The following is a 16,923-nucleotide window of genomic DNA, read 5'->3' on the forward strand; positions in this document are numbered from 1 at the left end:
GCAGTCCATCGTTTTACAGAATCTTTACTTTAATCAATTTTTTGGCAGCACATTTAACTCAAACGGCCCACATTCATACACAAAGCCTAATCTCTCTCTGAATATATGTATTGGGTTGTTTTTTTTTTGGATAAATCCAACCAAGAGCCAATTTTTCCGGATTGGGATTAGGCTTTATTTGAAGGAGTTTGTATAAATATTAAACTGCAAACTAAAAGTCATCTGCCCAAACCTGACCAGTGTGCCAACAAGTCCCAGCCATGTGGACCATCACTATTTTTGAAATTTATCAGAAATTCACCTCTGAGATGTGGGTGAGACTGCTGGTACAAAGCAACCATGCGCACCTTTTTTTTGCATTGATATGTTAAAAACAATAAAAACACAATTTTCTTTGGAGTGGGTCTTTAGGTGTAAAGGCCCGTACACACCGGGACGAATTTCGCCCGCGATATTCGCAGACGTTTAACGCCTCGTGACTAAACAAAGGGCACCAATGTGAGTGTGCACACCGACGCGAAAAACGCCACGCGTAAAAGCAACATTTTTTTTAAAACGCCTCGGGTTCGTTTTTTTTTGGTTTGACGCGCCATAATGAGAACGGCGCTTTTGCACACGTGTCTGGAGCTTCTGAAATTACAGTAAGACACAACTTGGGGGCGCTCAAACACAAAACTGCCTTTCTGAGCACATATACCAGCGAAGAAAATAGACGCCAAGTAGCGTCTACACTGCCGCGAAGAAATAATGACGGACATTCTAAAATATCCCCGAACCAAGCACCAGTTGGAGCAACTGGTGCTTGAAATATTCATGTTTTCTTTGTATGATTCCGAGCGCGTAAATACTTGCTCTCTTCTCCTGAGTGAAAAGCGAGTTTAAGAAGCGTAAAGTTGCGCAGCGCCACCTTGTGTTCAGGAGTATTTCTGTTTTACATTAGGCGCCATCTAATGTCTGGGAATGAAATTGGATGTTTGCTCTGTTCATCGTCAGTGAAAATCGCCTGGGTGTGAACACAAAAAACGTGGCGAAAAACGCTGGCGAATAACGCCTGGCGAATAACGCCTGGCGAATATTCGTCCTGGTGTGTACTGGCCTCAACTTTTAAACCACAAACAAGAGTTTGAGCTTACTTTATTTTTTAAAACAAGTTTAAAACAAATTTGATTTGACTAAATAAACTACCAAAATAATAAGTGTCTAAAAAGCACATACAAAAACAAACAAAAGCAACATGCTACTTTTTCTCATTTTAACCAACTTATTTATTTTAAAAAGAGACAAGCAAACTCAGTTTGAGAAGTGACGAAGAGCTTCTTCTTTGAATACTGGATCTTCAAAAGCAACGCCAATGTATGCTATGATCACCACGCTTCAGTCTCACCATCTACAGATGTTAGTAGATCCTTGGCTGAAGTCCATGAAGTTCTTCCCATTTTCTGAAGCCTGGAGTTGGAAGTCTCCTTGCTGATGAGTGGATTTTCTTTACCATTGCTGTGGAAGGGCCAAAAGAGGCGAGAAGGTGGCGCCTGTTGCTCAGATGGGGCCACTGGGTCCCTGTGCAGGGAATGTTCCCCAGAAAGATGGCGCCCCAAGGCACCCAGGAGACGGTCACCATCAGCCTGCAGGGACAGCAGCTGACTAAATCCAGGTTTCTGCTTCTCCGGCAACTGGAAAGATGAAAGAAATGAGAAACTCAAGAGAGTCAACTTATGTGACAAGGGTTTGGGCTGATATAGATGTCTCCAGAGAGGCCTGACTGGAAATGGTCAGCCCATGATACACAAAACCTTATTTTAGTAACTATTTTGGCTTGGTTTTTGGCTTTTATTCATTTGTTTGTATGCTTAAGTACTTGAAAATAATTTGTTACAAATCAAATTAGAAATAATAAATAGAAAAATGTTTGTGAGGATACACAAATTACAGAATACAAAACAAATATAGAAAAGCATCTTTTCAAAGTACATTTGCAAAGATGTTAGTTCTTACTAACTTATTGGGCCTACGTCAAGCTTTTCTTGAGCCTTTCAAAGTAATCTATATCCATACATACACTATATTACCAAAAGGTATTTGCCCACCTGCCTTGACTCATATGAACTGAAGTGCCATCCCATTCCTAACACATCCAGTTCAATAAGATGTTGGTTCACCTTTTGCAGCTATCACAGTTTCAACTCCTCTGAGAAGGCTGTCCACAAGGTTGAGGAGTGTATTTCTAGGAATTTTTGACCATTCTTCCAAAAGCACATTGGTGAGGTCACACACTGATGTTGGTCGACAAGGCCTGGTTCTCAGTCTCCGCTGTAATTCATCCCAAAGGTGCTTTATCGAGTTCAGGTCAAGACTCTGTGCAGGCCAGTCAAGTTCATCCACACCAGACTCTGTCATCCATGTCTTTATGGACTTTGCTTTGTGTACTGGTGCACAGTCGTGTTGGAGAAGGAAGGAGACCACTCCAAACAGTTCCCACAAGGTTGGGAGCGTGGAATAGTCCAAAATGTTTTGGTATCCTAAAGCATTCAAAGTTCATTTCACTGGCCAAGCCTAAATCCTGAAAAACAACTGCACACCATAATTCCACCTCCACCAAATCTCACACTCTGCACAATGCAGTCCGAAATATACCGTTCTTCTGGGAACCTCCAAACCCAGACTCGTCCAGCAGATTGCCAGATAGAAAAGTGGGATTCACTCCAGATGAGTCCGTGGGACTTTGCGTTGCACTTGGTGATGTGTGGCTCGGATGCAGCTGCTCAGACATAGGTAATAATCTGAAGGTCACATGAAGTTTGGAGTTCTGTAGCAATTGCCAGTACAGAAAGTCGGCAACCTCTCTGCACTATGCGCTTCAGCATCTGCTGACCCCTCTCTGTCAGTTTACGTGGCCTACCACTTAGCGGCTGAGTTGCTGTTATTCCCAAACTTTTCCATTTTGATATGATAGAGCTGACAGTTGAATGTGGAATATTTAGGAGCAAAGATATTTAACGACTGGATTTGTTGCACAGGTGGCATCCTATGAAAGTTTCACGCTGGAATTCACAGAGCTTCTAAGGGCTGTCAATTCTTTCACAAATGTTTGTGAAAACAGTTTGCTTTCACTAATTAGTCCCATTTCTGCATTAGAAAAAAACAAACATAAGAGAATAACATTTAAAAGCTTTTTCTATGTTTCATTTTATACACCTGTGCCCAGGCTAAGTGATTAGGACTACTGGGTCTTTTCATTTGGATGGCTGAGCGAATACTTTTGGTAATATAGTGTATGAAATATTTTGCATTCGGTATACTAAAGAATGAATTTTTTACAAAATGTGAGTTTTTTTGCAGCTCATTTTCCTACATAGAAGTAAGACGACTCGATCTCTGAGGCACCAGCTTTCACTCAATATGGATGCTGGCCATTTCTTGATGTCAACCTAGAGCCGGCCTTGGAAGCATGTCTGTGTTTTGCCCACAAAAACAAGCAACATCAAATATGGATGTACATGTTGGGCATATAAAAGGATCTTCATGGCGATCACCACCAGTTCAGCAGAGAAAGTGGGTGTGTCTGTTAGCCTGGAGGCGGTGCTGGCAGTCGTAACTCTTCCTGGAAGGGGCTGTCCCTCACTTATCCATGTCACAATGTGAAGACCCACTCGTTTTCGTGGATTGGGAGGGGCTGCTGCTCAGAGCGCAGGATTTTAGAGGAATACTCAGAAATGCGTGAATGGATTAAAATACCGCTTTGGGTTATTTTTGGGAGGAATTTATACTATAATACACCTAAATGCTCAAAAACTGGATTTTGCAGAATATAGGCTTTTTAAGTACACTTTTGACCAGTGAGGTTTATACATTCATTTAAACATTTTTACTATTCTAAAGGCATTGTATGAAAATTAAGACGTTTTTTTTAACGCTTAATGGTGAGTCTTAAAGAGACTTAGAGCAGCATAACAACTGAAGTCTATCAATTTCCATCCAGAATTTATCCTAAACACGCCTTACTGGATTTTTGTGAAAATACCTTAGTTTATTTACATTGAAACTTATCAAAGATGCAGTCTTTGGCATAAAATAATATTCTTGATCATCTTCAATGGCATATTGTTGCCACACTTATTTAATCAAGCTCAAGCAAATCTGGTTTAAGTGGTGAATTGTCCATTTCTCTTTAAATGAATCAGCTTTTCAAGAATCTTTTTTTTTTGGCTTGTTTTTGTTTATACTTTTTCTACTTTATTTATTTTTTTAAAATTAGTTGTGTCATTTTTCATGTTCAGTTGTTCTTGTAATGTTTTATTGAATTTCTGCAACCATGCCACCTCCTGCTCTAGGCTTCTTCAAGTTTTGGAAGGAGAGTGATCTTGCAACATTTTTTTTTGTTTTGTTTGTTAGTTTGCTTTTTATAAGACGTGTTGCTTTTAAATAGAAGCCATCTCTTCAACAGCCTTTTTGCTCTCCTATTTCACTCCTGCATTTGTAAATAAGCAATTAAAAAGGCATAAATACACACTTTCATAATGTTAAACCAACACAAATATAATTGTGTTACTCTTGCAAGTCTTCCTCCTAATTTTTGTGATATTTTTCATGTTAAAATCTACAAAAACACCATTATTTCTGCACTTTGAAGCTCACAGTCAACCATAAGCTACAGAAATGTTTACTCGTACCTAAAAATTGAACGAGTATAGCAGAAAACTGTTAGAGATCTGCATTTTGTAAATAATCTAAAGATTTTTGTTGACTGTCTTCTAAAATACTGTTTTTTTTACTCAAAAAGACACCTTAATGTTTAGACATGTAAGAATGACGTGATCAAATGCAAAATGAAGCAATGACTCGATCAAAACTGTGCTTACATATACAACCACCACTGCACGATGGGGAGGCATTGGCAGAAGCTTCAAGAATAGCTGGATGGCCGGCCGGCAGCAGCTTTGAATGGATAATGTGTAAATGTCTCCGGACCCGGGCTGTCGGTAACAAGTACCACCGGCCACCAGCCGTCCAGAAGCCCGAGGCAATGCTCCCTGCGCAATAGTGCACTTTTCCCACATTTTCAGCATACAAGAAAGTAAAGTAAATTATATTATTGGCAGCGGACAAAATAAAATTACATGGCATTTCTTTACATGGCACCACGGGGCCACCCGCCGATTTGCTGAAAAACTGGCTTTTTGACACAGCTTCAGCCGTGACATGTACCTAAAAACATTTCCAGAGAAATTTTTATATTTGAACTCAGTATCTACATAGAAAAAAGGTTAGCTTTAATTTCTTAAAATATTTTGTTTAGAAAAAAAACGGAAAGTTATGAATCCATTTATTATCAAATCTGTCAGTGGATACAAAAGATAATTGCCGTTTCTGGATCTATGAACACCCACCTGACAGACACCTGCCTGATTAACAGTAATAGTAAAATTGTCATGTCATTTATGAAAATCTCCAAGTATTTTTAGTCATCAGCGTTGATGTATTTTATATAACTCGGGTCCTGTAGCCCTCAGTATTCTTGTACTTTCTTTATTTTCCTAGCAAACAGGTTAAAAGGGCCACAAGCCCCCTCGTAATGCTTGCAGATTTGCAGATCACACGCATATAACGACAGAATAAACTCCCCAAGAAAGGGAGTGTTTTCAGCAGACGGCAGTTACGTCATGAGCAGGTGGTTCACTCAAGGCTATTGCTGTTGACTCCATGGTGTTTAACTGTCACCGCATTTGTGTCACCACAGCATACATGATGTGTTTATAACAGCGAAGATTTTACTTACTTACGTATCCATTGTTGTTTATGTTTTCATGATGTTATTAATATATGTCTTTAAAACAGTTGTCACCAAGTGAAATTGTTAATTAGGAAAAAAACTTACAACAGCAGTTTTGACTTGATCATTGTGATTATTATTACGTTTTGATGAGTAAGTTTTCCTTTTAACATAAGATGAAGTGCCTCTTCAAGACAAATTATAAAGTTTTGAACATTAACATTACATACTGGTATATTGGTATATTTATTTGTGTACATTTCTATATATACGTACATATTTATATATGTGTATATTTTTTGATACTTTTTTGTATCGAAGATAATTGTTGCTGTTTTTTACTATGTTGTTTTCTTCTCTCTCTTTGCACCAATGTGGGACAGTTTGCAATTTTGCTGTACTGTTGTACCAAGTTTGACTGTATAATGACAATAAAGCTTTATCTTATCTTATCTCTCTCATCTTAATATCAAAGTCCGAGAGAGAGAGAAAGAGATAGAAATAAAACGCCCCTCTCACCCTTCCACGGGTGGTTTCTCACCCAAGCTCGGGTCCTCTACCAGAGGCCTGGGAGCTTGAGGGTTCTGCGCAGTATCTTAGCTGTTCCTAGTACCGTGCTTTTCTGGACTGAGAGGTCTGAGGTCTTTCCAGGTATCTGTTGTAGCCACTCCTCCAGCTTGGGGGTTACTGCCCCGAGTGCTCCAATTACCACAGGCACCACTGTCACCTTCACTTTCCATGCTTTCTCCAATTCTTCTCCGAGTCCCTGGTTTTTCTCCAGTTCCTCATGTTCCTTCTTCCTGATGTTCCCATCGCTTGGCACTGCCACATCCACCACAACGGCTTTCCTTTGTTCTTTGTCCACCACTACAATGTCTGGTTGGTTCTCCATTACCATTCTATGAGTCTGGATCTGGAAGTTCCATTGCTCTAGTGCTCAGGGCTCGTTCCTGAGCTGCCAGGATGAGTGCTTCAGTGCTGTCCTGTAGGCCAGCCCTTTCTAGCCATTGGTAGGACTTCAGGGGACGGCAGGGGTTTGTGGCAGGGGTTTGTCCTCCCATGAGGATCTGTCCTCCAGCACTGCATCCTCTGCCCTCCATTGTCTTGGACATTCACTGAGCACACGGTCAGTTGGGGCCTTGAGCTTGATGTATTCTGGTGTGTTGGATGTTTTATCCTGGATAGTGGCTTCCACGCTCACTAGTCCTAGGCCTCCTTCCTTGCGGCTAGCATACAGTCTCAGGGTGCTGGATTTGGGATGGAACCCTCCATGCATGGTGATAATCTTTCGTGTTTTAACATCCATGGTCTGTATCTCTTCCTTTGGCAATCTTATTATTCCTGCAGGGTATCTGATAACTGGCAGTGCGTAGCTGTTTATTGCCCGGGTCTTATTTTTGCCATTGAGCTGGCTTTTCAGGACTTGCCTTACTCGTTGGAGGTATTTAGCTGTTGCAGCTTTCCTTGTTGCCTGCTCTAGGTTGCCATTTGCCTGTGGAATTCCAAAATACATGTAACTGTCCTCGATGTCTGCTATTGTTCCTTCTGGGAGTGAGACCCCTTCTGTGTGGACTACCTTGCCTCTCTTTGTCACCATCCGGCTACATTTCTCGGGCCTAAATGACATCGCCATGCAAGTACTTTAGATCCTGGTGGTGTGATTAAGGGAGTCAATGTCATGCTCGCTATTAGCATATAGGTTGATGTCCTCCATGAAGAGGAGGTGACTGATGTTGGTCCCTTTTCTGAGTCGGTATCCATAGCTAGTCTTGTTGATTATTTGGCTGAGGGGGTTCAGACCTATGCAGAACAGCAGTGGGGACAGAGCATCACCTTGGTATATCCCACATTTGATGGACACTTGTGCAAGTGGCTTCCCATTGCCTTTAAGGGTGGTTTTCCACAGCTTCATCGAATTTCCTACGAATGCTCTTAGAGTCCTGTTGATTTTGTACCAAGCATTCAGTGATCCACGTGTGTGGCATTGAGTCATAAGCTTTCTTGTAATCAATCCAGGCTGTGCACAGATTGGTGTGTCGTGACTTGCAGTCTTGAGCGACTGTTCTGTCAACCAGGAGTTGGTGTTTGGCTCCTCTGGAGTCTTTACCAATGCCCTTCTGTGTGTTGCCCATGTTTTGATCCATGTGCCTATTTATCTTAGTTGCAATGATGTCAGACATGAGCTTCCATGTTGTGTAGAGACAGGTTATTGGCCGGTAGTTGGATGGGACTACACCCTTTGAGGGATCCTTCTGGATCAGGATCGTTTGCCCTTCAGTTAGCCATTCGGGGTGCGTCCCATCTCTTAGCAGCTGGTTCATTTGTGCTGCCAGGCGCTCGTGGAGTGCTGTGAGTTTCTTTAGCCGGTAATCCACTGTGATGGTTACTGGATTTTGTTCAGGGAGGTTTCTATGTTCTTTTCTCGGAGTGACCGGCCTCTAACCGTTGCTTCCGTGGTTGCTCTTGTAGCCAAGCATCTGAAGGATCACTGCTGCTAAAGTGTAAACTAGTTCATTGGTTTCTGTGATGGTTGTGGTAGGAACAGCCTTCAATGCTTGATTCACAGCTTCCAAGAGACTTTCAGGCAGTACATCACTTAACCAGTGTAGCTGTACCAGACATGATCCTGTCTTTCAGGTCAGTTGCTGCCTCGCTCAGCGTATCTGTGGTTGTTGGGCTGTGTACCCAAGCTCAGGGTGGGAGTGTGGTATAGCGTCCCCTCTGACCTGCTGTTCTGGCTCCCCTGTGGTGTTGCAATTGTATTGTACCACTTCAATCTCAAGTTGTGATAGGAGTTGCCGTTTGTAGATGTTAGAGCATTGGGCTACCAGTTGTTTGGCAGTTAGCCTTGATTGTGGGTTTGGAAGCATCCATTCAGTCCACATTCTCTGCATGTAACCCCTCTGGGTGGGATTACTTGAGTAGTAACATTTAACAGAACCTTGTTTTCACATCTAGTCCATTTCCATCTTGTTCCAGTAGCCCACTTTCCATCAGGGTGCTCTGGTCCCCCAGCATCTGACGCAGACCTTGTTTGGACGGGCGACGTCTGAGCCTGCATGACATGTGATTCATAGTCTCATATTATGAGGTAGGCAGTAGGTTATTAGCAGTAGTTAAGGGACTTGCCCAAGGGCCCTCACTGGGTGATGTTATCTGCTCACCATTGATACCATTACCATTCATTGATTGTTTATTCCCCCCTGGGTTTCCTGCGAGCCAGTCCTTGACCTTACAAACCGAGCTACCCAGCCTGTTTTATGTATATATATATATATATATATGTATATATGTATATATATATATATATATATATATATATATATATATATATAAAAAAAATATATAAAAGCGTCTTTTTAGATGAAAAATTATGTAATGAGATTCGAGATAAATCTAAACGCGCATAATCACAAAATTTTTCCTTTTTTACCTTACTGGGCATGCTCAGACTAAAGGCTGATGATGTCTTAGGGAGGAGCCCCAAACGTTGTAAATATGTCTGCAGATTTTTGCTGAGCTCCACCTCCACCGGCTTCACCCTCTGATCCTCCGGGTCCATGGCTTCAGCCACCATCCTGCAGGAGAGGAAACCAACACAAATGACCCTTTACTTTAGCTATCAAACAAGAATCAATAGTCACTGCTCCATTTACAGAACATAGAATAATGATACTGGAGTGGTCTCATTGATACAAAAAAGCACTACTATTCAAATAAAAAGCAGATGGGAAAAAAGTTTAACAGTAAGATAAATCCCAACTTAGCTAATTTAACTAATCACTTTTAACTATTTGGACCCCAAAAGGGACAAAACGGGTTTAGTAGATGAATGAATGAAAGAATAAAATTTCAACTACTTCACATGGTAAGTCGCTAATTCTCAACGTACCAGTAAATCCAAGACTACATTTAATCTAGTATCACCTTGGACGGAAAACCATTGAGGAATATCTTTCATTTAATCGGAAATAAACTCAGGCATGAAGGAGTTAAATTGGTTTTAGACAAACTGTGGATTTATGTACGTAGACTAAAATCTTAAACATTCAAGCAATTAGTTAATTTAAAAAATGCTTAAAACCAGACAACTGTGACTTGTTTCCCTTCAATGTTAGGAGAAAGAAAGCTTCCGGGGAAAATGTGGGGTCAGAGGATCCAGAGGTTCCAGGAACTTTATGGGGTTTCTTTTGAGCTAAGATCACAATTCATTCAAGCGACCACTTCCAAGGAAAAGTCGAAGTGAATGCGAATAAATGGGCATTTTGAGTTTCCACATTCAAAACTCTTGCATTCATGTGTCACTACGCAGGTTTTTACAACTGTTCTCGGGCCCTACCTACACAACACGCATTAAATGGCCTAGCAAGTAAAACCAGGTTGAACTTTTCAACAAGAAAAGAAATTGATTTTTGCAGTCTGTGTCCAGCTGGAACTATATAGCACAGAGTCTTTCATATATCGGAATAAAGCTATGACAGAAAAGGCCTGGAGCAAGATTTGTGAGATTTTCAGCACTTTTGCGTTTTGCACCAAGCTTCTTCCAATTGAAGTTGGCAGACATGCGTTAGTAAACAGTAGGAAAAGAAGAAGAACCCCCCCCCCCTCCTCCGCTTGTCCAGTGTGAACACTATGGGTTGAACATACATCGCATCAATTGCATGGTGTGTGCATACCTTTAGTTTAATATGGATCTTTTTCCATTCATTGGTGTAGCATGTACCAAAATGTTTAAGAAAACTGCTTTAATTTGAAGTCAATCAGTTTTACTTCAAAAGAAAGTAAATAACTTTGTGCAGATCACAGATTGCATGAAACTGAGCATCTCTGGTGTTAATCCTCTGCTGGTTGGAGGAGGTCCAACTGAAAAATGTCGTTCACTCAGAGGAGGAATCTTTGAAATTCAGCCAACCTTGGATGCAGACTGGCATGGATCTTCATTTGGACGGGCTGCCACAGCACATAAACTAAGACTACAGCACACAAACGCAGAGCGGCAACCTTTCCTGGAGAGTGATTCATTAAAATACTGTGTCATTACCCAGGGAGTATCTGAAGAACAAATACCTGCTGTTTGTGTTGTAGACTGGTCCATTCTGCTTTGGCCTGTAGGGAATCCTCCTCAGTTTGGAGAGCTCATTGGACAAAACCTGTTGGGTGGTTTCATCTTCCCAAGTCAAACCTACACAAAAGCAAAATATTTTAGAACCAATCAAGAACATCCACAAAGCACTGATATCAATGGCCTATATTAGAGTATCTAAAGAAAAAAAAACTTAACTAAACAACTAAACCAAACTGAAAGACAAAAGAATTCTATGTACATTTTCAACAAAAGCTTTTCTTTTGACAACAAAAAAAAAAGAAAGACACGGTGGAAGATCCACCTGTTCCAGGTGAAGACCAGGAACACCCACCTGTTCCAGTGACCTGGTGAGAAAATATTTCTATTCCTTTGCTAGAACCGTTCAGTCTTGGGCCTACATGAGCTCCTTCTTCCGAGAAAACATTAAAACTTTTCACCTTTTTCCGTTTTTATTTTCACCTGACCTGACAAGAACCTCAAAGTGACTCAAAGTGAGTTGTTGAACTAAGAAATTAACCAACAGAAGCATATTTCGTGAGCTTGGACTGTAGCATGCAGAAATGTTTTTCTGATGAAAAATACAAACTTTGCAGCTGTATTGATTAAAAAAAGTGTTCATATGATAATACAATAATAATTTGGGGTCATAGACTTCATATGAAAACACTCATCAGTCAGACATCAACATGCAATACCGCTGTCAACCACTGGGTGCTTTTTGAAACATCTCTAAAACCTAAAAAATTAGGCCATGTCCCAATGCCACTACATATTATGTGCATATTGCAAGGATGAAAATTGGTCATAAGTGAATATATGTGGAAAAAGTGAGAAAAGTTGTGGCCCACACACCATTTTCACAGATATATTACAAGTGTATCACATTAAAACCACAGAAGAAAAACAAATAAACCACAACATTAACAAAAAAGCAAATCTGGCCCTAAATTCATGCGTCAATTACGTTATATTTGATAAGTGCACCGTATACGGGATATAAAAGTTATACATCGGTGGTGCATGCGTCAAAAGTCCGTTAGACAGATGTGGAATGGCTGTATAAAGCCACAAATTTGTATGCATCTTGCAAAAATCACACAGAATTGTGTAAGATTCAGGTATATACTATGTAAAGTGTCCATGAACTGCATGCATGCATGTATCAAGAAAGACCAAAATTTCATACGAGGAAAATCTGCAAAATGTACGTAGTGGCTGCGTGACACGGCCTTGAATCTGGCGCACAGAGGGAGGGCCGTCCAGGTTGGGGTAGCTCAGTGCTTCTCAAATAGTGGGGCGCGCCCCGATGCGATGCCAGGGGCCCACGCAGTAGTAGAGGTTTTGGCACAGGTAATACGGGCAATTGCCCGGGGAGCGGTGGCGGCAGCGGCTCAGTGCTTGGAAAAAATCTGCGCCACTATTCGTTTACTAGGATGTGTTATATCACAGAGTTTGTAACAGCCTGAAGCCTGTGAACTGCTTTCCCTGCAGCTGAGTGCACCTTTCTCCTCTCACACACGCAGCTCCCGTGTGCGACAGGAGACAGGGGAGGGGTAGCGTATAAAGGTTAATATGTTCCAAAAGGACGAACTTGTAGATTTGATCTGAGAACTTGTAAAATAGAATGCGAGAACTTACACACCAAAAACCTGCATCCGTGTGCCTTGTGTCAAAACTGATCTGTGTCTGATATTGGACGTAGGGGGGGAGGAGAGTTAGAGGAGGGGGGAGTCAACCAATCATAGTAGTGGGCTCAGGCTGCCAGGTGGAACGGGGCACGCGGAGCGCTGCCTAGATCGCACAACACCAGGATCATCATGTGCCTTTAGATGACTCAGCTCACGCTAATGTCTTTTATTAACTAATGTAAACATTTCAATGACGTCTATTTTCCATAAATGTATTCTTTACGTCTGCCTGTTGTTTAGTTGGTGTCAGTTTTTGACATAAAGACAGCAGGTAATGCAGGAAAATAGCTGCGCTTTATGAGGTCATAAATTAACAATCCATCATTTAGAAAAAAATCAGCGCAATGTTTTTTACCTATTTCTTCAGACTAAAAACATTAAATATATTGGTGCTGCTGTGTTAATGTTTCAGGTCAATTTACATTTAATATTATTCATTAATTGAATTATTTTTCTCAGCATCAAATGGTTCAGTTGGTCAAAATGTTTCTAGTTTAAATAAGGACTGACAGATTTTTTTATTTCAGGCATTTTAAGCTGTTTTACTGTTTTAGACTATAACAGGGTTTCAGTCTGGATTTGTTGAAAGTGGATTTTTATTGCTTTTTTCTTTTGTTAATGTTAAAAGATACAATTTCAGGTATACTTCCACAATTCTCATAGATACTAATCTTATTCATTGTCACCGTGGAAGTGTGTATGGGGGGTGGGGGTCATTTACTTTTTTCTAGGGGGGCCTTGCAAAAAATAATTGAGAAGCACTGAGTTAGCTGAAAGGCAAGGTCTCCCCAGGTTTTAAAGAAAATTTTGGAATACTTAAAATATCTTTATCTGTGGACCTCAAGGAACATGTAAGACAAACTACAATTAAAGTCTTAAAATCTGTTCTAAATTTAACAGGGAGCCAATGTAGTGACAAAATCAGAGGGGTGACGAGTTTTCTTATTGGTTCCAGTTAAAAGCCTTGAAGTTTTAGAATGTGGGGGAGAATTTAATGTCTCTGTCTTTTGAGAGTTTAAAAAGTAAGTGGTTGGGATGTAAACACACTTTGACGCTATCCATCGGCTAGTGATTATTGTGGTTATTGTAATAATCTGTAATTTTTTACACTGATTACAGTTTATTGTAACTGTTTTCACCAGAGGAACAATAAAGCTGAATGTAAACAGAATATAAATGTGACTAAGCTTATATTTTGGTTAAGCAATTACTCAACATAAAAAATATAGTTGACTTCTAATGATGTAAAAAAAATTATATTAACCAAAATTTGTTGTCTAAGATACTTGGCAAGTCTTGATGACACCCGTTTCCCTCCATCTATACAGCTTTACTGACTCTGCACATTCCCAGTGGGTGCTTGCATTTCCACTTCCCCTCTCATTCCCTGTAACATTTCTATTACCTGGTTGTCAAAGCATGTCTGCACCAACGTCAGCCCACCAAATGCATTTAGCCAATTCAAGAAAATCATCACTGACAAGGCAAGGGGAAACAAAAAGGTCTCTCCTTCATTTCAGCAAGTGCACAAAAAGCTTGATGAGCTGCTTGAGAATTCACGTCTGTTGCTTATGCCTAACATGCATCCAAACACAGCCTTCTGGCAACTGAATAGAGAACAAGGCGCCAACGCCAGATGGGGTAGCGGAACAAAATGTTACCAGAGATACGGCCTTGGCCTGTAAAGCACAACGTGAACCGAGGCATTTGGCAGATGAGGGATGATGCTGCTGAAAGATTCAAGTGACGCAGTCTGTGACTCCAGATGTGAAACCACAATATGAGGGGGTTGTAGGAGACTTGAAAGGAAAGGAAAGCTCACTTTCCTTGTAAACTATAGATGCAAAAGTAATTAACTTCATTAACACTACAAATAAAGTGTGAGATACATTGCAGAGTCAAAGCAAACTTTGAAAAGTAAGGACATAGAAAATATAAGAAAGGCTGTTTTTTTGTTAGGTTTAAACATTTTCCTGTTCTTTTTCTTTTTGTTTTTTGTTTTAAAAAGAACACATCTGAGATAAGTCATAAAGGTGGTTTTATATAAACTGCAGAGAGCATGTACTTTCTAGAAAAACACCTATGCGTAACCCCCGAATCTGTCTGTTTGCAGCTCGGTGCTCTAGAATGACTTGTATTGTGAGCTGCAGGTGATACCACTATAACACAAAGAGCAACCCCTTTCATTTTGCCATTTCTTACATTGATCTCTCAGCATTTAGTGGGCAGTAAAAAGCTAAAAAATCCATCTCAAATTAAGAAGAAATGTTAGCAAAAGCACTCAGGAGGGACTGTTCAAGGTCAAGGCTGTAATTCAAATCTAAATGGATGCCGCTTCAATCTGCAGCAAAAGGCTAAAATAAAGATTTAGTTGAACTTTGCACAAATGTGTCCAGACTAAAGTGTTTCTTGCTCCAACACAAAACATGATCACGTTTAAAATAACTGCAAGCACATCTAGAAGTGCAAATATGTGATTTTTCCCCTTTAAGGAAAATCTGGATTTATATTCAGACTCATTAAAATAAAATAAAATTGCATTTAATCAAAAAAGTTTCTTATTACAAGATTTTTAACTTTAGTTGATTTTTCCTGTTCTACAATCAATTCAACAGTTTTAAGCGAGGTTTAGAAATGTTTTACATTCCTGTTATAGTCAAATAGTCATAATGAACTATTTTGAAATTTTACAATCTTTAAAAAAAAAAAACTCTTAAAAGTGTTTTTTTCCACTTTAAAACTTCTCCTGCTTGGCTTATTCAGTGTAATCTAGTGTTTTCCAACCTTTTTGAGCCAAAGTACATTTCTTCCTTGACAAAAATCACAAGGCATACCAGCTGACAAAACTGTCCCTCCTCGACCTCGCAAGTATCTTTTGTTAATAGTTAAGGAACAAAAAGCGTTTTTTTCTAAATGTTGAAATAAAATTGCATTAGTTTTCAATAATAGTTTTCAACTGAATTAGCTGAATTTGCCCGGGTCGTTGCTTTTCCTCCAGTGTAAATTTTATGTAACCTAAAAAAGAAACAGCAAATAAATAAAACCAATAATATATTCCTTTTAAACAGTGAGTTTTTTTTAAATTACTTTTATAATGTTTACGCAAGAGCAAATCTCCGTTTTTTAACAAATATACGTTCACAGCATGCTGGATACATTTTACACACAAAAAAGACAAAACAAATCAATATATACATGCTTATAAGTTAATTTGTAACTAGACAAAAAGTGAACACATTAAGATTTCATTAGTTTTTCTTTTATCTAGATCAAAAATGTAAGTTTAACAAAAATGGTTTGTTTATTTTTGGGTGAATACATTGTTTTAATTTAGTTTAAATGTGTCTGTTGCCCAATTCAGCTTAATCCAATTTATTTAATTTTTAATTTTTCACAAGTGCTTGGAGTATGAAAGTGAATTTGTCCTTCAATCCAGACATTATAAAAGTAGCCAGGTCATTGTTTTTCTTAGTGTCATATCAATGCGGCCGCTGACAAAATGCAGTTATTAATTCCTCTTTCATGATCATGGCTGACAAGGTAGGTACTTCCATGTTTTGGAAAGGCCGCCACCCACACGTTAATATCAAATCTGAAACTCTTATTGGTCACAGTGCCGCGATTTAGGGTGAGCGTTATATTCATTTACACAATTTAGTGATCATTTCTCAATACCATCCCACAAGAAAAAAAAACAAAATTATAAAAGTGGTTATGAAATGTCAAGCATGTTGTTGGAATCAAGACAAAAAATGTGGCAAGAAACATATATAGTATAGTCTTAAAAAAAGGTAAATGTGAAGGAAATTCAATATAAACACAATAAGCTTCAGGAGAAGTAACTGTTAAAAGCTGATATTAAATAAAATTCCTTTTAAAACGTTCATTCAAATAAAGTTTGGTGGGTTTTTTAGGCTAAATCATCTCTCAGACCTTCAGTCTTATGTTGCTTAAAACAAATTGCCAGTCCACTCAAACACTTAGTATAATGAATAAATGAAATAAAAATAAATCATTGCAACATGGTAATCTATGTAGGAACATAGACTCACTGATGAAAGACAGAGCGTCTTGTTACTAAATATTTCTGCGCTTTTTTCAAACATCATTTACGACAGTTACTGCCAGGAATCAAGCGCAAGCATCTCTTTAACAGCTGCACAGCATGTTCGACCGACTCTTACCATTAAACAGCCATAAAACTAAGTCTTTCATGGCAGCGATGGTGGCTGAGAAAATGGGCGTTAGCGGCGGGTGAACAGACGGCGTCTGCCACAGCATTAATGCTGAGGCTCCTGCCAGGAAATTCAGTTCTGTTCCTCTCTGACCAAACCAACTGCATAAATGTGAGCAGAAGGCTCGACACAGGTTGAGGTAAAAAT

General features: G+C 39.6%; 1 protein-coding gene across 2 annotated transcripts in view; it reads right to left on the reverse strand.

The window, feature by feature from the left end:
• Positions 1 to 16,923, reverse strand: part of LOC101175682 (receptor-type tyrosine-protein phosphatase N2) — a 373,019-nt gene that overhangs the window by 309,609 nt on the left and 46,487 nt on the right. For both annotated transcript variants that reach the window (XM_023965497.1, XM_023965498.1), the window contains 3 exons: positions 10,835 to 10,949; positions 9,201 to 9,345; positions 1,385 to 1,670 (listed from right to left, as the gene is read on the reverse strand). In XM_023965497.1, coding sequence (XP_023821265.1) covers positions 1,385 to 1,670; positions 9,201 to 9,345; positions 10,835 to 10,949 — 546 coding nt within the window. The remainder of the gene's footprint in view (positions 1 to 1,384; positions 1,671 to 9,200; positions 9,346 to 10,834; positions 10,950 to 16,923) is intronic.

This window comes from Oryzias latipes, chromosome 17 (assembly GCF_002234675.1).
Source record: "Oryzias latipes chromosome 17, ASM223467v1".
Taxonomy (NCBI): Eukaryota; Metazoa; Chordata; class Actinopteri; order Beloniformes; family Adrianichthyidae; genus Oryzias; species Oryzias latipes.